The sequence below is a fragment of the Lepisma saccharinum genome, chromosome 13 (assembly GCF_977018435.1).
Source record: "Lepisma saccharinum chromosome 13, izLepSacc3.1, whole genome shotgun sequence".
Classification (NCBI taxonomy): domain Eukaryota; kingdom Metazoa; phylum Arthropoda; class Insecta; order Zygentoma; family Lepismatidae; genus Lepisma; species Lepisma saccharinum.
In genome coordinates this window covers 46,697,371-46,722,146 of record NC_139241.1, presented here as the reverse complement: position 1 = coordinate 46,722,146, position 24,776 = coordinate 46,697,371, and the positions used below count along the sequence as shown (strand labels likewise).

Here is a 24,776-nt window from a genome sequence, read left to right as displayed (position 1 = left end):
TGGCAAAGGGAGGAGCATTGTGCGTCTAAACGATCGAGAAATAATGAGACGCATTAAAATTGCCCCGCTCCTTCCCATCGGGCCCTCCCTTCGCAGTGGCTGCCGCCCTTGTTTCCACGAAAAGACTCCCAGCTCAATTGGTGTCGAGTTGACGGGTCTTGCTTTGTTAGGATCTGGCTTGCCACCAACGTTTGCTCTGCGCCATTCGAATAACAATCGACAAGCTTCTCAGTGTTATATTAGGGTTATTTTTTCTCGCCTTTGCATTTTATTACTTCGCTATGGTGGATTTTCATCATGATTTCATCTTCGAAGTACTCTTCTGTACAGTGGCGTGCCCAGGATTTTCGAAAGGGGGGGGGGGGTTACGTATATATAATTTTTTCGGAATCTGTCATCATTTTGCCACCTTTCCCTGCTTTTGACGTTCTTTTTTAGAAATATTGGACCAAAGGGGGAGGTATGACTCCCATCAACCCCCTTTGGGCACACCACTGCTTCTTTATACACTGCTTCTCCACGGTTATGTTATTTTTTACTCGTTAACGGGAAGACCTCATGGACAGTGGTTCGAATATCAGCCGCTAGATGGCATTACTACCGCGAAAGGTGATACGCCTTCATAGAGACATGTTTTCTCATTTCGAGAACCTGATGAGACTAATCAAAGACTCCGCAAGTTTAGAAACTTAATCGGTCTATCTGTCTGTCGATAATTGCAGACAAAAATTAACAAACCACAATTATAAATACCTTATCTCACAAACGAAAGTATGAATTTGTTTTATATGTAAAACTACGATAATTACATTTTTTTAAAAATGTTACAAGAAGGAATAAAAATTGTTATGCAGTTTGTTTAAGTCCACCTTATGTACATACAGGATAACCGGGATTGGACCTACAGATTAAAGTGGAATCCGAACCGCTACGAATATCCACCGTGTATTGAACCCGAAACCCCATGATTGCGAAGCAACCCACACGATAACGAAAATGCAACCAATACATTTCGGTTATCCCAATGCGTCAAGTAATAAGATTGGTGGAAATACTATCGAGTAATAATATTAGGGGAAATACAGTCGACTAACAACATTTGGGAAAATAAGTCGACTGATAAGATTATTAAAAGATCAGTCGATTAATAATATTAATCGAAAGCAGTCGAGTGATAAGATTATGAGAAATTCAGGCGACTAATAATATTATGGGAAACAGTCTACTATTAAGGTTATCTGTGGAGCGATAGAACGAAAGCAAGTAGCGACTCAAGAGGGCTCGATCAATGAACAAGCGCGAGGGAGCGGGATTGCATGGAGGGAAAAAGCGATTGCTGTTAAGAGCCTTTGGAGCAGCGTGTATTGCTTCGCTCCGCCCATTCGCTTTTTCACTTTCTCTACCGTTATGCGCGACCTTGCTCCAGAGATTCCAGGGGAAATACAATCTACTAGTTGTCATGCATCCTCATCATCATTATTTACGGTAGAGGCAATTAAGTGTGGTAAACTGAAGAAAATGCAAACGAAAATATGAGATGAGACATTTGTGAAATGAGCCTGGTCCTGGTCCTCATGTCGTTCTGGTCTCGATACCACCCTTGTAAGCAAGTGACCCAATTCAAGAGGACAGTTCGCGAACTGACAACATATATGATGGGCATTTTACCCGTCACTGTTACTCCGACACGACGATACACCAGCACACACATCACCCCAGCTCTAAGTGGAAGTAAATTGTGCGTGGTACAACTCCCCAAATACGATTCCTCCCCTATCCCCTGTTATCCCGGTTTCGGGATGAGAGAGGAGAAGGGGGAGGGACAATGGAGCGAGGCTTTTGGGGGCACTTCTGGTGCTTGCGGATTCTCCCGTTGCCCGCAAAAGCTAACGATGTGTAATGGCCCGTGTTGTGCTTCAAGCGAATTGGATCATCTGCAAAGAGTAACACGCTGGCAGCGCCTGTTGCGATTTCATCCCGCGGTTGAGGCTAAAGGTGGATGGGTTTTCTAGGAGGAGTGCGGGTCATCATAGTTGGGTTTCGGTAGCAAGTGAATTTTCCACGTCGCATTAACTTTCGGGGTCGTAATGTGCGCCGAGCATCAAAGGGTACCGGGGGAAGTTGGGGGGAAGAGGTTTTGCTTCAACTGAGGATTCCGGTAGGAATGATATTACAGAGTCTCAGACGCACGGGTGCTGGATTTCTCTCTGTGGAATCAGTGTTGCCAGCAGACACAAATTTATCGTCGGTCACAGTACGATTTGATTTATTTTACTCCTCGCTTTTCTGTCACTTTTGGCAGCGCGAAGATGAGGATGAATGGTTATGAGATGAATTGGACGATAGGACAGCACAGCACACACCATAAATATTATCAACGTTAATACTGTTACTCCGTAGCAAAATAGTTTCAACTAATAGTGGGCCACAAAATCTTATCCGGATTTCAAACAACCGATAATCCGAATATCCGGATAGTACAGATGTGATGAAGGATTTGTATAATATCCGTACAGTGAAATACGACAATGGCGAATAAGGTATACGTGGATATCCCATAAAACGGATAAAACTGTCCGGATAATGCAGACATTCAGATATCTGGACATTTAGGATATTCCGTACATCCGATCAGAATATACGATATCCAGATAAAATCCTTGAGTCCAGACATCAAAGCCTCGCTAGTCTACGAAATGCAGGGTGTATTATTCTACGTGGAAGGGAGATTGTAATTTGCTGCTTTCTGAAAGTGTCACCTCTTACACCCTCAGTCCAATAAGTCACTGTGTCCCTAGATCAGTGAGATCCTTAGAGGGGCGAGGTAACCCCCCTTTTTTTTAGAAAAATATTCTGACTGCTACTACTACAGGCCCGTGCGTAGAATTTTTAGGCGGCGGGGGGGGGGGGGGGGGAGATCCGAAAATGTGGGAAGAAGAGAAGACACGAAATCGCTTGGAAGTATTACGTAGATGTGATCGATCACCAACGCTCAGTGGCGTGCCCAGGATTTTCGAATGGGAGGGGCTATCTATACTTTTTCTTGGTAGTCAGCGCTCGTTTTGTCATATTTTTCTACCTTTGACGTTCTTTTATTAGGAATACTGGGCCAAAGGGGGGTATAACCCCCACCAACCCCCATCCCTTGGGCACACCACTGCCAACGCTATGGTAGTATTGCAGCTAGAACTAGACGTACAATTGCAGAATTGTAATGTTATGGTCTAAAGTAACAGAAAGAAATTCAATTCGCAGATAGCCCCCCCTCACACCTCCCGATCCGATAATCAGCAACAGTGTCGCTTACAGACAAAGGCTGTCACACTGCATGCAGCTTGGTGCTTATTGTTTACATTCAGTTCTGGAGTGTATTCGGTAGTCTATTCCTCAAATTAACAATGTTTCCAAATTTCCTTTAATTTTCTTAAACCAGCGCCACTGAACAGCATGATCTATGTACCGGGTGGCCAGAATTAAAGTTACCCAACTCAGAGCCCTCTGTAGCCTGTTTAAGGCATCGCAGAACTCTGAAATTTGGTGAATCTACTATGCAGACCATGGGGAAGAGGATGACGATTAAAAAGAAAAAAAGTTCAATTTTCCGCCACCAGGCTGAAATGTGGCGCTGCACTTCCATGATGGGTTGTAATAATGACATAAACTGCTCCAATTGGTTATGGATTTGCCTTTACCTTGCAATCTTGCATGTCGCTACCATTTCCAGGGACATGCTTCGTGCAACTGTTGATCATGCTGTGCTACGCTTTCAACAGGTCATTCACACTTCTGGCACGCATATTGAACACTGCTGTACTGGCAAAAACCAACAATAAAGTCTTGTACACCTGACTTATGTTTTTAATATTCATGATTACAGCGCCATATTTCAACCTGGTGGCGGAAAATTTAACTATTTTTTATCGCCATCCTCTTCCCCATGGTCTGCATAGTGGATTCACCAAATTTCAGAGTTCTACGATGCCTCAAACAGACTACAGAGGGCTCTGAGTTGGGAAACTTTAATTCTGGCCACCCGGTACATAACATAATATATTTATAAATTAAAAATTATAAATATTAGCAATGATTCTTGTAACAAACAGATCTCTGAATGCAAGTTAACAAAAACAATAACAACAACAACAAAATGACGGACATTTTCGCATCGCGACTGCAGTTCGAAAAAAGTCGAGAAGACTGCAGAATTCTGAAGACTTCATCTCTCTGCAAACAATTATTCATTTATGTATGGATAAAATCGAAATTCTTGCAAAATCTCAACAATCGTCAATGTTATTTTCATAGGTTTTTGCAGGTTATCATTAAAATATTTTGTAGTTCGAGCAGGCACTCCCCCTTTCCCCGTGCCACCCCTTCTTAGGTATGGGCATGCATCAATGTTACCAAAATATTCTGAGAATTTTTATGTATTCCGTATTCTCCCCCCCCCCTTTCCCCCAACACACAACTTTAACTTTTTTCTCGACCCTTCAGGACAATCTGCATGTATTTAAGCTAGAGGATATGAATCAAGAGTTTATCCACAATTTTCCATCTGGGAGGGGGAGTGGGGAGGGTGTAGTCAAGTACATACGCGTATTTACAGGAGTGTAAGGGTAAATGTGGAGCCAAAATGACTAAATAAAAACTGCCTTTGATCGGGGGAAAAAAAGAGCTCCGACTTCCGTGACGGAGTGGTTAACACAACGCGCTACGGCGCAAGGGGTCCAGGGTTAGAATTCCAACCTGGGCGTGTCTCTTCACCAGTTTCATCATATCATCACTCATCCCCATCGCCGCGGTTAGCACCAGAAAAGCGACGCTGAATAACAAAAAAAAAAAAAAAATTAAGTGTAAAAATGCTTTTGGATCAAAGGCAGTTTTTACTTAGGATGATAGCCTCCCCCGTGGCGCAGTGGTTGCGTCGTCGCCTTGTAATCAAGGGGTGCAGGGTTCGATTCCCGGTGGAGGCACATAGTGGTTCGGATCCCACTTTAAGCTGCAGGTCCAGTCCCGATTAGCCTTACTGTGCATAAAGTGGACTTTAAACACCAACTCAATCAATCAATTAAAGCCCCTATCACACGGAACTGGATTTCTAGTAGGTTGGCGCTGAACTAACTTTTCAGGTAGCAATCATGGCTGCCTGGCTGACTGCTTGACTGGTTTGGAGGAATAGGACATGTTCTAATTGCTACTAATTCTTCGACTAGATTCTGTGGAACAGCCAATCAGAGCAAAGTTTCTCCATGTGAAGATAATCTGTGAGTTTGCAAAGTAGCGTTTTTTGTCTGTGGTTTCCGAGTGCATACAGCACGAAAGGCATGTCGAGTATCATCTATGGTGACTGAGTGCACGGTGTTTACAATTGAAAAAGCTAAAATATTCTTCCATACGTGTATAATGAACGTTTTAAAGTATGTATTTTATCAGCGCCATTCTTCTCTACCTAAAACTATTTAATACGACGCGATATTCCTCTCGGTTGAATAGTTATCGTATTTTAAAAGTGTGAAGTGATACATTGTTTACATCTCGCGCGGCCGCCATTATGGGAACGAAAGACTATCGACAAGTACGGTGTAACAAGTACCGTGTGAGACGAAAACTAGCAAATGGGTAGCCAGTCCAGCGTCAACTAGAGCATTCCTACTAGAAATCTAGTTCCGTGTGATAGGGGCTTTACTTAGGATGGTCTATTTGAATACCAAGTTACTGAACTTAATTTTTGTTATTGATAATAAAAAGTACAGAGTTTTTTAAAATTTGAAATTAGCAATGTCCCAAGGGGGGCAACGGATCGGTTCGACCCCCCCCTCCTCCAGACGCTAATCACCATGCCATCTGTTGATTGAGTGCTTATTTACATAATATTAGGGCTAGCACAGTTTATCTCTTAGCCACTGGCAACCATGAAAGACGAAACTAGGGGGAGAGAGAAAGTGGTAGTGAGGAATGTTTTTCCTCCTTCTTTCCCGAGGCAAACCTATGGCAATGTACAAGACCACTTATGGTAATATCGTGGACGAGAGATACTCCCCCTCAACCCCCCCGCCGCCTTCATGTTTCTGCCACTTCCTAAATAAGCGCTGGCAATTATTCTGTCATAGATGGCGCACCGCGCGGGTCGTTTGTGGCTCCCGCTACCGTGCTGCCATCTACACTGCCAGAGCGGAAGGACATTCTTTTGTGGATGCTTAAAATTCCTTGATGATTGCGAAAATTTTCGTCAGGGATGAAAATTGCGGAAGGTTTTAGCGGCGTAAATTAGAGGGCGTTGTTAGCGAGACAAATGAGAGTCGAGGTTATTCTACGATGCGGGATGTGCCCTGATGTTTGTTTGTTTGGGGGGAGGTGGCTACGAGAGCTGGGGACATGATGTGGTGATAAGCAGTGAGGAGGGGCTCCCAGGAGCAGTGGCGTGCCCAGAACCTTCCTAAAGATCGGGGAGTTATGACCGAGTCCGAATCTTATGTTCTATCAAGTTGTTTTGCTGTTTCCTCCAAGTCCGAAACGAAATACTCCCGAGGTAAGCGGATGAAAGCCTCAGCCCCTGACACATCTTCAGACCAGACAAATCGAATCATTGATCTCTGTTCTTCCTTGGTGCACAGTGCCAGTGGAGCGGCCATGTTTGCTCTATAACAAAAGAATGAAAAATGTAGCGATTGAGATACTGAAGGCAGTGCCGCCAACCTAAAGAAAGTTATGGCGAGAGTGCGGCTATTTTTTGACTTACCCTCGTATTTCCAAATTGCTAAGGCCGGCTTTAGACGAAAGCATTTCCTTAACATTTTTGCTAGCATAAATGCTATGTAAATACTTCCAAAAATCTCATAGCAGATAGGTACTTTACACGGGAGCATTTCATGTAACTTTTCGGCTAGCTTTTGTGATTACAATGTATAACATATACAGCATGAAAGACACGTAGAGTTACACCATCTATGCTGAGAGCACGGTGTTTACAATTGAAAATATTCTTCCATACGTGTACAAAAAAAGTTGTAAAGTATGTATTTAAGCAGCGCCATTGTTTTATACCTAATAACGTTTTATACGAAACGTTATTCCTCTCGGTTCAATAGTTATCGGCTTTTTAAAACGTGAGGTGATACATTCTTTACATCTCACGCGGCCGCCATTATAGCCTCACTCGTGACCTAGAGGTCGCTTCTGATTGGTTACGCTACGAAAAATGATACGGACCGAGCCTATCCTTGAGAAATGCCATGGCATCTGAAATGCCATAAGATTTATCACTTTACACGGTAGCATTTTGGTCATGGCACAAATGTTAAGAAAAATGCTAAGGAATATGCTTTCGTCTAAAGCGGGCGTTAGGCTGTTTTTCCCGAGTCATGCAGTTGCCACTTTCCACGCTAGGTGTCACTTCGAACGCAACCCATCGTGCTCCGTAACGCAGGCGCACAGTACTTAAACAGCTACCAAGCACTGTAATGCTTAATGTAAACAGCAGCATAGGCGTGCGCAGACCCTCTGAGTAGGAGCGGGGAGGGGCAAAACCCTGATGAGTTTTCAGTCGGTGAAAGTAAAACCTCCTTCCATCTCATTGTTTTATTATGAAAGTGGGTAAGAAACGAGGATGAGGGGGGAGTAAGATATGTGTCCGGACCCACCGAAAATCCCATTAGAATGAACTGCTGCAGTCTTATGAAAATATCCTATGCTACAATGTAACGGGTGAATCACAAGACGCAGATATCCTGTTTGAGCTTGGACTAGTGTATGCATACAAACATGATTTCTTACAGCAGATTCAAAACAACTACATATAATTTACTAATTGTCTACGTATGAGCAATTTTTTCTGTAGCCATCTAGAGGTAACACAACTAACGAATAAGGTGTCTGGACGTGAAAATACTTCATTTTTCTTCAAGAGTATAATATTGGCGATCGCATTCCGATGTGCTAAATTTCTGCGAGTGAAAGTATTAGGGGGGGCAACTGCCCACCTTACCCCTCCCCTCGTGCGCAAGCCTATGAACAGCAGTTAAACGTCTATCCAGCGGGTTAATTTACGACAACACTTGTGTTCATGTAAATTGTAAAGGGAAAGTAACTCGCTTCCCCAAAGAAATGCCTTACTGTAAACATATAAGCTTTTTTCCTTCGTGAGCTGTGGACATGAGCAAGAATTCGAATTGCTGTTTTAATAGATTTTCAAGTGTCTTAATTTTTTTGTGTGTGCGTACCCGTATCTGCACATTATTTTCTGCTGAATCTGATGTTAAACTTTTCTTTCTTCGACAGGCAGGATGACGATGGACGTAAAGGCAGAGACGCAGAAAAACACCTCGTCGCAAGAGTGCGCTGGCTGCGGGAAAAAGATAACAGAAAGGTAAGTGAGCACCTGCGATGAGTTAGCCCGTGTCCGAATCGGCAGTTGTTATCACATAAATTACAATCCCACCCGCGGAATCCCCGTACTGTTTTTAGAAAATGCCGGAATGTGATGCGCTATATACTGTTCAACAGTTTGGCAGTGACGATTGCAATCACGTTGTGTATACGCATAGTGTACATGAGAATTCTTCTTATTTATTTGTCGTAAAACTACAATCACACGCACACACACACACACACACACACACATACATACAGAAGCATGGAGATGAAGTAGAATGGAAGAGGTATAGAAATAGAGAGATAGAGGAACAAAGGAAGAGAGAACATTGTGAGGAACATGGAAAGGTAGAAGGGATAGGAGAGGAAAAGAAATAGGTAGAGGGACGTATGGAAAATAGAAGGATAGAGAGGAAGAAAGAGAGAGAGAAGTAAGGACGAGCGTAAAGATGTAGAAATAGGGAAAGAGAGAAATGGGATGACCGAAAGAAAGCAAGAAAGATACAGAGAACCAGGAGAATGAACAGAGAGAAAAAGGAGAGCGAGAGAGAAGATAAAGGTAGAAAGACATAGGAAGAGCGGAAGAAAGAAATGGAGAAGCAGAGAAAGATTTAAAAAGATCGAGGAAAAATCGAAGAACGAAAGAAGGCAAGAAGGAGATAAAGAAACAGAGGATGAAACAAAGAGATCGAGGAAAGAAGGAACAGACAAAGAGAGAGAGAGCGATAAAGAAAATAGAGAACGAGAGGAATTGAAAGAGCGGAAGGAAGAAAGTAAAAATAGAGAATGCGACAGAAGGAGAGCGAAAAAGAACAGAGAAAGAGAGTAAGAAAGAGAGAGGTACAGCGAAAAAAGAAGAATTGGAGGCACAAAGAAAGAAACAGATGGATAGAAAAAAGAGAATCGAAGAAGAGTCGTGAAAACGAATGTAGAAATCTGACCGAGCGTAAAGGAATCAGTTTCGTGACCACTCTTCAGTGAAATCTGAAGGTACCTTGTCCGATAGCAGATGGCGGGTGATTGCACTTATACATTTAATGTGGTTTTTCTGCAAATAAAAACCCAAATTTAAATAAAATATATTCAGTTTGTACTTTTAAATATTTTCTCACGCAAAAGTACCAACATAACGTTCTTCAGCACACCTTTTCAAAAGTAATGTCTAGCAATCTCTTAGCTCTCGCAGTAGAAACCTACTAAAGCGAATTCACATCGTTCCAGCAAATTCACAGATTATGAATTCTCATACACTGTACACGTTATTAATTTTATCAGCATTACTGACAGCGATACATCGATATATCACGTGGCTCGAGTTATCGATGAGACTGTATCGAGTTTTCGAAATATCGCAGCAGTTACGCTCGAGGATAGCACTCCCTTCCAAACATTCCACAGCCAGGTCAGGTCCATACGTAGGTTACTCAAGAGAGGCATGCCATATTTCACCAGCTTCCTCCACCACGTTTCACCGTGAGAGCAGAATATGCCTGCAAGTTACTCCATAGCCGTTCTCCAGCCTAGTGTGGTATGTGAACTGAATATACCCGGCAATGAGCAGATTGGTGACAGCAACCTGCTCCACGGCCAGCCTATATTGTAAAGGTGTGAGCTGTTATATGACCAAATGAACAAATAACGTGAGCCAATGTTAACGTAAAGATAACAGTGTCACATTTCATCATTATTATTATTATTGCTACAGCGATAATAGTAATAATAGCCACCATTGTTGTTACTTCCTGCTTATTCCTGTTTGTATTCGTAGAATTCTCATCCAGGGTTGTTGAAGGTCCATGAACCCATAAATTCTAATGAGTTCTATTGGGTTCCGATGCAGGATCGGAAGCTTTTTTCTCGCACAATTTAAATTCGGTCCAAGTTGCGTATTGTTACATTGAAAAAAGGTTCCTGGACCGAATTATAATTGATGTTTGAAAAAAGGTCCTGGGCCTTTTCTTCAGGAAAAAAGTTTTTGGACAGAATTGAAATTCATTCTGAGAAAAAAGTTCCTGGACCGAATTGAAAATCATCCGGAAAAAAAGTTCCCGGACCGTATTTTAATTGATCTCGAAAAAGGTTCGTGGACCTAATTGAAATGCTTTAAATATGAAAAGGTCTAGAACTCGTGTAATTTTGCTGATTTTCTCTCCCAGTCCGGAATTGAAATTATTTACAATTCCTGGACCAGGGTTGACCGATTAAAAAGTTGCCTTCTAAAAAATGTCCGCAAGTACGTTTTACATTGGAGTGTCACGCTGCTGTTGTAGAAAGCATAGCACAGGGAATAAATCAAAACGCTGTTGTTCTCTCGTGGGCCAGGTTCAAAAACCCCCTTGTCGAAGAGTTACTGTACATAACGCAATGGACTATATTAGCGTGGCGTCACATTGAGCTCAAACAAACCCGTTACGTGTTGCTCCGGCATCCGATCCAGCCAATAGGAGCCGCCCATCAGATATCACAACAGGGACAGGTGGTGTTGCCACAACCAAGTGAAGGAACACGCGCGAGAGAATGGGGCTAAATGGAGAGGGGTAACGTAACTGCAGCGTTTGCGTTTCGCCCATTTATACCTTGTACCTTAGATTCTCGAAACAGCCATCACCTGGATTAGTCTTTCATGCTCACAAGTGGATACTTGTTTATCGTCAGGTCGGTAATCGATCCAAGCTGCGTATTGTTTCATTTCTATACGGAACTTGGACCCTATTTAAACTGATTCGGGAAAAAAGGTTCCTGGACCGAATTATTTTTTTCCTCAATTTTCTGAAGGCACCCAAATGTCAACCTTCCTTCCACGTAATAAGCCCTGAACGTCATTTTTCATAGCTACTACTAAGACTCTGGCCAGTATAATCCCCTGTGGAACTCCAGTTACCGTCCATTAGTGACGTCCCTTCAACCATTTCAGCTTATCGCCCTTCATCCTATTGTCGCGATTAGTCAAAAATGGCAGAAAAGCGAACTAAAATAAACCAAATCAATCAATTCCATCTACGTACTTGTTAGTATTATATAATTATTTACTTTCTGTTTGGTTTCATCACCTTACTCCTATTTGTAGTTTTACTTTATGCTTTTCTTCTTTTTTATAGTTACTTTCGTCCATTTTTTTGCAAGTAGTTGTTTAATTTAGTTTCTACACTTTTGTAGATTAATCCATCCACTTATCCGTATTTGTACTTGTTACTTGTACTTTTTGTAATTCGTACTTATTTCTTTTGTAGTTAAGCCAATTTCTTCCTTGCTAGAGTGAGATTACTTCTATAATATCTCTGGCTGTTCTGAATGTGTAGCTTGGGGGCGAGTCACAACTTCCTAATCCACCAATCAACGAGCGAGCAGCTGACGTCATCTCAACGCAGCACCTACCACAAACCTTCATGCAGTGATGTGCCGTACACTATAAGTTTACGTCTACATGCGTTGTCTACACGCGTAGATTACATTGGATTGTAGTTTACATAGTCTACGTAGACAATCTAAAGTACATTAAAATTAATTTTCAAGGCTTTTATGAAAGGAAAGTGACATTTTAAACTATATTTGTTCCTAACGAACTAACAAGAATCCTATTTACAACAAAATTTATCTTCTCTTCTCTCATTAACTGTGGAAGAAGATAAATAGTATGCAAGAAAACAACAGATGGCAGTCGTGAGGCACAAGTAGTCTTTTCCCCCATAAAACAGTAGAATATTTCCTACGTTAAGTTTTTCCTAGGTGAGAAATTGTTTAAAATTGCAAGGAAGTGTATGAAAGTTTCTCCTCGCACATCAGCAATTGATACGCAGTATAATTTTCTTTTAATTCAACGGCACCCTTTGCTAAGTTTACACCTTTTGCCATGTTGTTTACATAGATTACGTCATCTACGTGTATAAAATAGTCTACATGTAGAATGTAGACTATCGCTGTTTACGCGTAGATTCACATCATTGCCTTCATACCCACGCTCTAGGCTCAATAGCTTGAGCTGTGCGCACAGTCAGCTGTAGATGTTATGGAAGTAGTCTGACAGTACCAGTCTGACAGTACCTTGTGTTTTGTTTCTTACTTATCTATCCATTCCTTTCCATAATACGTAGCTATTTCTTTACGTGGACGTGTTATTCGAATTTTATCTTCTAACCTTGTCATCGTCTCTCTCACAATTTCATTGATGCAGTTAGGCTCTCAGTGTTTTGAAAACTTAATGCGTTTTCTGGGGACAGGACGATCTGTGAGGAAGACAGGTTTAAGCATGATGATCGAAACCTTCACAGTGGATAGAAAACTCCAGGGACAACAAATTCACTTAGCTCAGCTTAAAGGGTTGTCAGGGGGGAAAGCGAGTCTGCCATTCAGACCCGTCCACCAGGTGGAGTTGGTGGTTGACACTGTTATCGATATTCATATCAAGCCGGGACAAAAGGTTCCAAATGAAAGATTGATTGTACAATGCAGGGAAGTGGTATGGAAGGGAGGTAAAAAAAAGAAGAAAAAGTAGGGGGCGCTGTAAATGCGTTAATGCACGGGCACAAACATTAATGTTGGATAATGGAATTGCAAGCCAAAGACACGAATGGAGTTTTAGCGCGCGCGCGGAGTGGGGGGTGTTGTGTAACGTTTCCATGCGAAGGCGAAATTCAACGTTTTCCATTTGCCAATCCATTATCGGCCATTCCTCCTTCTGTGCCATTTTTACGCTGCAAACAAAAGAGCATCTGATGTTTATGCCGGTATAGTAACGTTCGCATAAATGCATTGAGCTTTTTTTCGTTAAAAAAAAAAGAGGGACGAGGGAAAAACAAACACACGGCCCTTTCTTTAATCAATCCCAGCTGTTGTGCGTGAAAATGGCGGCTAAGTACAAGCCGGCAATGCTCGACAGGGAGAGTTTAATGGCTTTTAATGCCCTTTCTCTGTCGCAGGGTGCTTGACAAACAGGCAAGCGGACAGGGGGGCAATAAGTGATGGTTTGGGTAGGTGACGCCCAACCCACCCCTTTCACCGTTTTGTGTGTATGGCCGGGATGCATAACCAGCACCGCACCCGGTGTCCCCTCCCCCCGGCTTATGAGAGCAAAACAAGCCCGCAAAAGGGAGGGGAAGGGGGTATTTATTACTATTTGCATGCACGCTTAATTATGTAGTGCTTATCGTGATTTGTCTGCTGCGATCGTGCATGGACAGTTGTGCGTCGCGGTGATTTATTCGCATTAACCTGAACACCTCCCTTGAAATTATTCACAACACCCCCTCTCCCCCCGTTTAGCCTCTAAAATTCTGCAAATGCAGTCATTTTGCGAGGATTTCCAAGCAAGATTCAGCTCTGCGCCTGTAGGTCTTTTCCACTAGTTCTGGCAAGGAAAGTGGGGAGCGGGGATTACGCCGCAGACCAACCACACATCAGTGGCGCCGAGAGAGACGACGCGGCGGGAAGAAGTACTACGCGAACCTCGTTCTACTGGCTGCTGCGGTTCTTATCGTGCTGGATTGGTCGCTTCCTCGCTGCCCACTTCCATCCCTTGCCTGCATTAGGATCGGCCTGCCGTAACAGTAGAAAAGACATTTAGTAGCGTCGCGCGATGTAAAGAGTGGCTCTTTCTCAAGGCACCAAATTGTCAATCTCCCTTCCACGATACCTGCTCTCTGACGTCACACTCTGGACTGCATTTTGCAGACCAGCAAGGCTCTGGTGTCTGGACATACGGCCAGTATGATCCTCTGTCGTGTCCTGTCCTTTGACCTATTTCATCTTATCAACATTCATCCTCATCTTCGCAATTAGCCAAAAGTGGCAGAAATGCGATGTGAAATAAATCACACCATGCGCTCATTCATAGTAGCGTACCGTAGTTATTAATATTCCAACTCGAAATGTGACTTGATTGGAGGTGATCTGAACCCAAGACGAACTGATGGAAGCCGTTCTGACATACGCCGTGCCTCCAAGATTGCATCGTGGTAACGTCTTCTACTTGCAATCAAGGGGTCCCGGGTTCGATACCCGGTGGAGGCACATAGTAGTTCGGATACCACTTCAAACTGAATGCGCAGTCTCGACTAGCCTGTCTGTGCATAAAGTTGACTTAAACAACCAAAACAGACTGATCTGAAAGAGGAACAACAGAGTATGCTGTAAGTATATAAAACGTAACTTTGAAATCACAATAAATCTGCCATTGCGTTCTTATCATGCCGTGTTATTGTAAAACATTTCAAGGAACGTCACTCAGACATATTATCGATTTGATTAAGGAATTTCGAAAAATGGACAGAGTTAACGTCATCATCTACCTGCAAAGGTGAAAATTTGGTGTTGAAATAGCACTATGGTTAAAGTTATGCTGAAGAAAAGCACATTATCGTATTTCTCGTGAAATTCTAGCTCATTTGATATGTCACATCACAATATTTTCATTTAAGAAAGTGAAGGTAACACGAAGATGGCGGATTTCAACATGGACGCCATGTTAGAGACGCCCTAACAACAAGTTCTCGGTTCCTAAATGGGGATGTTAATTTGCGTTTCGCAATACGTATTTGTTTTAATCGGACGTTTTCGCACCTATTAATCGCCCTGTACTATATTGCAATTCATTGTGAATTACACAAGTTCTGTTACTTCATGTCGCTTTTCAGCCATTTGAAATGACAGAAATTGGGTAACTTAGAATGCGTTACTAGAGAGAATTAATTACTACGATGGCTTTAAGCATACGGAAAAAAAACATTAATAAAATATTTTTTTATCAGAACATCCAACTTTTTGTTGTAGAATATGTGACACAAGAAAGTATGCAGTAATTGAAAACAAATACCAACCAATAATCGTGCAAATAGCCAACGTTGAAATGGTTCTGGCGCAACCATTTTAAAAAAGAGCAAGCTTACAGTAATCCACCGCGGGAGCTCAGCAATGACGTAACATATTACTCCTTCAACTATCCGTTTAAAGAGAAATTATGATATTTTCTTATGTTCTTTAAAAGGTAAGGCAGAGTAAACCTTCTATTTACATGAATTTGCAATTGCAATGAAACGAACCATATTAAATGCATAAATGCAATCATACACCATCTGTTATCAGACTTTGCTTCTTGTTATTTCACTGCAGACCCAATAACACGAATTAATTTTTATTGCAATCAGATTTTTCTCTCTCTCTCTTCCATTTATTTCACTCCTTTTTCTCTCTTCTCTTCTCACTCCATTCTCTCTCTTTCTACTTTCATTGTTCAAGAGAGCTTCATACTGATAAGAATTGCCCCCAACCTTTTTTGAAATCCTAGTGCGACTTTCTCTCCGCTGCGTTATTGAGTTTTAAGTCCGCTTATGCACATGAAGGCTAATCAAAACTGGACCTACAGTTTAAAGTGGGAGCCGAACCACTACGTGCGTCCACCGGGTATCGAACCCGGGAATCCTTGATTAGAAAGGGACGACGCCTGGCTGCCTTGTATGTTCATTAGGTAACATAAGCTTGCGTCTAGCACGGCTAGTTTGAGGATGCTCTAAAATTTGGTTGTGTACATCCGACTCTCATTCTAATCACTTTTGCGCCGATAGTTTATTTTCAACAGCAAATTTGGCCGAACTGGCAACACTGCTAAGACGCAGGCTTGATATTCAGAATATTCCACATTCTCTCTCTTCCTTTCTTCCCTTCCGTTTTCCGTTCAGTCCTTTTTCTCTTTTCTTTCTCGCTATTTTTCTCTCTCTTCACTTTCTCTTTCGTTCTATTTAACGCTTTCTCTTCACTTTCTCTCTTTCTATTTAACTCTCTTCACTTTCTATTTTTCTCTCTTCACTCTCTTTCTTTCTCTTTTTCTATCTCTTCACTTTCTGTTTCTTTCTATTCTCTCTCTCTCTCTCTCTCTCTCTCTCTCTCTCTCTCTCTCTCTCTCTCTCTCTCTCTCTCTCTCTTCACTTTCTCTTTCGTTCTATTTTCTCTCTCTCTTTACTTTTTATTTCTTTCTATTTAACTCTCTCTTAACTTTCTCTTTCGTTCTATTTTTCTCTCTCTTCGCTTTCTCTTTCTTTCTATTTAACTCTCTTCACTTTCTCTTTCTTTCAATTTAACTCTCTCTATCTCTTCTTTCATTTTGAGAGAAGAGAGAGACCAGATTCTTAAAATATAATTTGTAAAAACCGTACCACGATTTTGTGGACATGCTGTATTTTTCTTCTATTTTTTAACCAATAGGTATATTCGCGTTACTTCAATATTAGCTCAACACACTTAACAAAACCCTCCTTTTCTAACGTTAAGAACGAGTCAACATGTAACTACATGTGGCGGTAAGAGAGGAATTATTCAGAACAATGCACGCGTGTTGAAAGAGCCTCAAGAACAACCACATTTCTGCCACAGAAAAGCCTTTCCTGTATTTAAATATAACACGTTTATTCCTCGCCTTTCTCTTGTTTGTTTTTTCCACAGGAGCTTAACCAGAACTTAAGCCTCAAGAGCGGTATCTCCTGAAAAGAGCTCCTGTTGTCACTTTGTGTTGCATCGCATTGCTCTCCGATAAGAAATGTCACCAACCACTTATACCGTATGTTGCAATCCTTAGCAGCCGCCAGGAACAAACATCCTGCGAAATCAAAGCCTGCTTCTGTACAGGGTGAACCAAAAGTTCCATAACCCCGTAGGTATGCGAGTCTGTGCTGTGGTAGCTGTTCGTAGTGATACTTAGTTGGGAGCTGCAAGCCGAAGGACTTATCGATCGCGTCTGGTTTCAGCAAGATGGAGCAGCAGCCCATTATTCGATTGCCGTGCGAGAATATTTTAATGAAGTGTTTCGTAACAGATGGATTGGACGTGGTAGAAGAGTAATTAGCGTGACGCGCTATTAAAACAAGGGTTTTAAGGTTCAAATCCTGGGTAAACCGTAGGGATGGTATCGAGTTGAGACCGATACGTAACTCTCGTCTTGTTCTAGACTTTGGTGAACTGCAATGTACGATATCTGAAAACCAAAAACCAATGTATTATATCAGGTTAACAACTAAGTATCCTCAGCGAAGGTCAGACCTTCCAACCCCGTCTCCCCTGCCCCCTCCCAAAAGGCTCAGTTGTTCCATTCCCTCTAATATTTACAGAATTTGATAATTTTCCACAAGCAAAACATTGTTGCACATTTTGAAAGATTTCGATTTTCCAAACGTTCGTATAAACTCAAAACTGATGAAATTGGATCATTTGATTGATTTTGTTTATTTTACTTCGCTTTTCTGTCACTTGTGGCTAATCGCGAAAATGATGAAATTGAAAGGAAAACAAAGATGGAAAAATAGAGGTGATAAGGGGAAGATAGAACACCCCATACCGGGATTCGTAACTCGCTGTGCTTACCTCTCCGAATATCGGCTAATGAAACTGGAAACAGCCTTCTATGTCATTTGTAAGTTTCACATACCTATATCTGAACGAACCATAGCTTACTCGATTTTTTTCTGGAACCTTATCAGTAAAATCGGTATTTTGGAAATATCGTAACGTTCCTGTAGGAACTGGGATCAAACCTGGGTAGCGCAGCTCATTCATCACTCATCGTCAACAATGGCGTACTCGCTATTCATGGAGAGCGTAATGGTAACGTGCGAGAGGTAATAAATACACATGCGAAAGGCAGAACGCAACAATGACTGGACCAGCATGATATCTCTGTCTGCTGATAAGTTCTACAGTGAGGAGTTGTACTTGAGACCGTACGACGTGTAGAGTGTCTGACTTGCGACTCACACAATCGTCTGACTTCTTGGCCTGGACGAGAACAAACGGACTTCCTGACTATCGTCTCACTGGCTCGTACTCCCAAAGCTCACTGACCGTTCACCCCCTTTTGTTACACTTATTTATTGCAATCGAATTTGCCTAAGCAAGTCAGTAATCTGTAGCTTCTTCCTCGATTACACCTGTTTACATGTTTACACTGTTGGTAACCCGGTAAGCTTATAATGTCTGACAAGGCATTCCTTAGATATTTCCTGTCTGGAATACAACGGCTGGTGTCTGGGTTTTGGATTTTATCATACTGATATTTTCCTATTATTTGTGGATTGTTACGATATATCATAGCATTTGGAAAGGAATTCATAATATTGTTTTCAAATTGAAGTGTTCAGGAAATTCTTGCATCTGTAGCTTTTTACATATCCAGTTCAAAGTAGTTACTGAATGTACCTATATTCTGATTTGGATTAGGGGGATACCGTACCATCGGCTGAATATTTTTCATGGTGTACATACCCTTAGTGGCGTCACCATGGGGTAGATGTAGGTGGGCTTCTGCTCATCGTGAAATAGTCGTAGTACCCCAAATAACAAGAATCGCCCACACAAATGATAAGGGAAAGAAGAGAGGTAGAACGAAATAGATGGAAAGAATGAGAAATCAATATGGAGAAAGTTATAAAGAAACAGTAGGAAATGAAAATAAAACGACAGAGAAACCGATAGGTAAAAGGAAACCAAGGATGGAAAGATAGAGGTGATAAGGGAAAGATAGAACAAACATGAAAAAGGATAATAAACAAGAGGAGAGAGTTAGCGGAAAGGCAAGAAAGAAGAAGAAACAATGGGAAAAGAAAACAAGGAGAGAGTGAAACGTTGGCAAAGGCAAAGAACAAAAAGGGAGGATAGGATAAAAAAGAGAGAAACAGAGGGAAAAGGAAGGGGACGGAAAACGATCTAAGCAAGTAAGCAGAAACGAAGGGTGAAAGCAAGGAAAACAGAAAGAAGAAACGAATGAAAAGAGAACAAAGAAACACCGAGGCAAGAATAAATAGAGGAGGGAAGGCAAAGAAAACAGAAGCGGATGAAAGATCAGAGAAAGAAAGCAAGAGATGGAAAGAGGAAAGAAGGAAATAGGTAATGGAAAAGAAGATGTGGGGAAACAGAGGATGAAAGGGAAAATTGAAAGAAATAAAGATATACATGAGAAAAGTAGAAATGAAGATGTGGAGAAAAGAGAAATGAAAAGACAAGAGACGTACGCCAAGAAAGAAGGCAAGAGATACCGAGAAAAGGATCTCGGCAACAACTTCCAAACTTGAGATCACCTGAACGAAACACACTGGCGACGCCAGCGCCAATGATTTCCTATTTTTTATAATTCGTTCGAGTTAAGAGCTCATATTACAAAAACTCCCTCCCCCCATTGAATTCATTCCTTCTCACTCCTCTGTATTCAAATTGGCGAATCACATACGAGTCATGACAAAACTGGTGAGGGATATGGTGTATATATGTGTGTATACGTACACACCCATACACACACAAAAGGCGACGATTCCGAAGAAACGAGGAAGAGTGTATACGGAAGAGGAGAAGTTTAGCTCCGCCCAACTTCTCGCCTCTCCATTGTTACTTTTCCCGCCTTCTTTTATGGCGGGTTCGAGAAATAATAGTCTCCCATCTCATTTCTAATCGGAATTATCCCCAGCATAGCGGCGCCGTACGTCTTAAACCTTGATAGCAGGGGAAGTTTCATTCGGAGGCAGTTTTATTTCCTACAACGCCGAATGCTTTTAAAAAGTCTCAGAGCTTTTTTTTTTTATTATTCTTTATGCACAGGACCAACATTAGCGTATTAAATTATTCCTCACGACAGAAGCAAATGTTTTCTGGAATGGATCCAGGGTGGGAGAAAGAAAACAATCTCAACCCCTCGCTCTCGAATATTTCTCTCTCTTTTGTGAAAAGTTTCTCATAAGGGAAGGGGCGAGAATGGAGGGGTTTAGATCGGTGTCCTGATCCGGCAGAGGTATTGTTTTCGGTGTTATTAATCATGTGTTGTTTACAAGTTGAATGGTGGTAGGTATCATGTCTAGCACTCCACGTTGCTCAAATAAAGTTTGGAATCTTAGTTGTTTTTTTTTTTTTTTTTTTTTTTTTTGCCTTTTTCAGTTTCACTTTAACTTTCATGTGGATGAAAGTCAAGTTTCAGTTTTACCTCATTCGTGGTATTGGACCTTCTCAATTTGAAATTTTGTACGTGTGTGTTTGCGCAGGAAACGGATGTTTGAATAAAGGAAACACGTTTGGTCAACGTAAACAAAAAAAAATTGGTAATTTTTAGGAAGCTCGAAGCTGTTGTTGTTGTTGAGTTGGGGTTTTAAGTCCACTTTATGCACAGTGAGGCTAATAGGGACTGGACCTACAGTTTAAAGTGGGATCCGAACCACTTGTGCCTCCACCGGGTATCGAACCCGGGACCCCTTGATTACAAGCCGACGACGCTACCACTGCGCCATCGGGTAGGCCCACTGGGGAAGCTCGAAGCAAATTTGAAAGAGTTTGATTCTAGTGATCCAATTTGTTACCTATTTACACTAATAGTTGGTTATAGGATACTATTTTTTTTTTGTTCCAAAGAAACTTCCTCTCTCTCTCTCTCTCTCTCTATCTCTCTCTCTCTCTCTCTGTGTGTGTGTGTGTTACCCTCGTATTTTTATTATTTCTGCACTTACAATTCCTACCAATTCCCCCACATTTATATACAAAAAAACTCAAATTTTACTTACTCCATGAATTGATTATCTTCGGAATTCTGTGGGGAAAAAGACTGACATTTCCATTAGGTTTCGATGCTAAAAACAGTCTTCTCCCCTGTATATTTTTACTTTACTTTCTTTTTCGTTCTTTATCTCTTTACGTTTCCCTATTCGAAATTTCCCAACTGTTCATAATCCCGAGTAATCGGGAGAGGAAGATTTCCTTCCCGATTCCGCTACCAAAATGTCGGAATCCCTAATGATTTGAAAAACTAATGGTGTGTATGATGACATTTTCAATATTACTCGAACTGCAAAATCAAATTTGCTTTAACTTACTGTTGCAAGAGAGCTCGTATAATTTTAAAGCTTTGTTCTAATTATTTGAATGGTTTTATAGTTTAAGGAAAATCACATTGCAATATATCGCAGCCAGCTGTTTAAGTAATAATTATACTCCATCTGTCGGCAATAATATGAGTTTAAACATGTATATAAATATTGGCAATGACAAGTTTACATTCTTTATGTTGTTGATACTAACCACAGGTGCGGCGCCATTGGAATGCGAAGGAGTGCTTGCGCACCCCTTTTCAAAACCGATTTTTAGCCGAAAATAGGTATTAACTATTCAGAGAAAAAAGTTTGGAATAAACAAAAATAGTTTCTAGAAATCAAACATTTGTATAAACAGGCAACAAGCAAATAATTATTCACAAGTAATAAGTACAAGCTCTTTAGTAATCGTACACATGTGCTTGTAGTTACCAAATAATTTGCTCAAAATTAAGAATTTTAGGATATGGTAGGTACCAATTATTTTTTTTCCATTTACCAAATAGCTTAACCAAACGTATCTTGTCATCAACCAAATCAGTTTTTCTGTGTTGTAGTGTCATTTACGTTATGACTTGTGAAAACCATATTGTCAAATTAGCTTATAATAGTAAGTATTGAAGAGAGACTATTATTATTACGAGGCAAGTGATACTAACCAAATGTGAAGCCTCATTTACTTCTTTGTACGTGTTGAGGTTAAAGCAAGGAAGCACAAACAAGTCATTGGATATTTTCATACAAGCCTACTAAAAGTTGATTGGTATTTGATGTAGTGTCTAAACCTGCTAAAGTATAAAAATTAAAAGGGGGGAACCCCCGAAATTTGCCCGCCTCCACCCGCATACATTCGATGGTATGCGGTTACTATCCTGGTGCCTTTAAATAAACCAGCCTTTTTCTCTTTTATTTTCTGTTTATTATTCAAAATATACAATATAGTATAATACAATAGTATATAATAATAATAATAATAATAATAAAAACCTGGTGTTGTAATATTGCTTGTGAGATTTTACAAATTTGAATTTATGTTACGAGGGGTGTCCCATAAGTAGCGAGCCTTGGACACCGCTTTGCATATTACATATGGACAAAGGAGGGGGAGGAACGATACGTGGGTTTTATGGGAGATGACATAACAAAAATGATGCGTGAACGCATGTGCGCAGCCTTAGACGAATCCAATATAGACGAAGCGGTCCAGCTGGGATATCATATCTTCGAACGTGCAGGAAGAAATATGGTAAAGGGAGAGGGGAAGGGGGACAGACCAGTAAAGACAGGGTGGTACAACGGGAAGTGTAAAGCGATGAAAAAGAAACTAGATCACGCGTTAAAAGGGTATAGATACGTAAATAGCATGGAAACCAGAAACAATTATATATCTAGTAGAAAGGCTTATAACAACATTTTAACGGAAGAAAAGGAGAAATGGGAACAGGGAAATTTTGAAGATATAAAAAAGGCCGTAGCAGAAAAGAATAACACCGCTTTGTGGGGCATATTACGGAAATTACGGGGCCAAAAGAGCAACTGGGCACATATTGAACCTTACATCTGGGAAGCACACTGCCGTCGGGTCGTCGGGGGAGAAGGGGGGCCACCACGTCTAGAAGTTACGCGGGAAATATACTTTTTAGGGGATTTCGTTCCGATTCTCGACGAAGATATAGGGGTCGATGAGATAAAAATAGCGATAAGGAAACTGAAAAAGGGGAAAGCGGCAGGACTTGACTCCATTGAGGCGGAATTTTTCAAAGCCAACGAAACTGACATTCATATGGTGGAAGCACAAAGCAAACTAATGGACAAGATTTTTAAAGAGGGGTACTTTCCGAAGAACTGGGCAAGCTCCATAATCTGTCCTATTTATAAAGGGAAAGGGGACAGAAATGACGCAAATAATTTCAGGGGCATTTCTTTATTACCTATATGGAGTAAAATTTACACACACATCTTAAACCGTAGGATCCAGAAATGGACAGAAATATTCGACAAAATCTCACCACTACAAGCGGGCTTCAGGAAAGGGTACAGCACGGTAGACAACATATTCATATTACAAACACTAGTACAGAGGAAAATTAAACAGAAGCGGGGGAAATTATACGCATGTTTCATTGATTTTGAAAAAGCATTTGATAAAGTTCATAGGGAAATTTTGTGGGGAAAATTGTATGAGAAGGGAATGTCCGCGCGCATGATCAGAGCACTGCAAGCAATATATGCGAGGGTAGAATTCGGAGTAAGATGCGAAGGAAACCAAGTCTCGGTACTGCAGCCTTCGCTCAGGGGACTGAAACAAGGATGCATCCTATCACCAGTGCTATTTTCACTGTTCATAGATTGGGTAGCGCATGAAATTAAAATGGATCAGGATTCTATCCCATGTATAGGAGTGCAAAGTATACCAGTCCTTATGTATGCAGACGACATAGTCATCTTGTCCGAGACAATAGAGGGTCTTCAAAGGGGCATAGACAGCATATATGAGGGGTGCATCAAATATAAAATGAAGGTAAACATTAAAAAGACAAAAATCATTGCTTTCAAAAATGGCTACATATTTAGCAGACAGGAGACATGGACGTACGGGGGGGATTTAATCGAGCGGGTTAAAAACTTCACATACCTGGGGGCATCACTCTCCATGACAGGAAGTTGGACACACCACATAAGGGCAAGAAAAACTAAAACAAAATTTGCAATAGAACAAGTCATAAGGACAATAAACAAGGCACCTCAAATGCCTTTCCCGGTCATTCAAAACCTCTATTCATCAATAGTATTAGGTACATTAAACTATGGAATAGAACTGTGGGGGTTAAGGGGGGACAACACAATAATTGGTATACAAACAGAATTTTATAAGAGAGTAATGGGCGTAAGCAGAGGCACGGCCAACTGTGGGATTCTTAAGGAATTGGGACTGAACAGAGACACGGTACAAGCACGGATGAGGGTTGTTAAATATTGGATGCGATTATCACAAGAGGGCCAAACTACGCTGAGGGGACAATGTTTGGAAATACAGACAAGGGAGGAAAACTTTTCCAGCTGGGGTCTGGAAGTGAAAAATATCTTATATAATAGCGGAATGGGTTGGGTATGGGAAGAGGGAGGAAGGGGGGGCATCTCATCAGAAAATGAAATCAGAAACAGGTTACTCGACATAGACAAACAAGAAATAATAGCAGACTGCCAAACAAAGACCTCAATCAGGGAACAGTTAAGAGTAAGAGAATGGGGGAAAGCGAAATATATCCAGGTTGTGGGAAAAAATGAAAGAAGCGCGCTGGCATGGTTCAGACTAGGGGGATGGAAACAACTAAGAAAGATAAACGAATCAGGGGAAACGATATGTCCTTTGTGCGAGGGGGAGGAGACGGACAAGCATATCCTACTGAACTGCCCTTCTACACGTGACCTAAGGGACAAATGGATGAAAAACTTAACAGGCAGGGTGGTGATAGAAGTGGTAGACGACAGAATAAAGATAAAGGAAGCGGGGCAGCAAGTGGGGAAATACCTGGGAGAAGTAAGAGAACGGCGGGGGAAAGCTATTAGAGAAGGCAGCGA

The 24,776-nt window shown here is 41.3% G+C and overlaps 1 protein-coding gene across 2 annotated transcripts in view; it reads left to right on the top strand.

Moving 5' to 3' along the window:
- Positions 1–24,776, top strand: part of LOC145996938 (LIM domain only protein 3-like) — a 191,054-nt gene that overhangs the window by 104,767 nt on the left and 61,511 nt on the right. The window contains exon 2 of one of the 2 annotated variants that reach the window (XM_083133522.1): positions 8,282–8,365. In XM_083133522.1, coding sequence (XP_082989648.1) covers positions 8,283–8,365 — 83 coding nt within the window. In that variant the 5' untranslated portion in view covers position 8,282. Of the gene's footprint in view, positions 1–8,277; positions 8,366–24,776 lie in introns of both variants that reach the window. The other variant, XM_083133521.1, reaches the window with a different exon arrangement.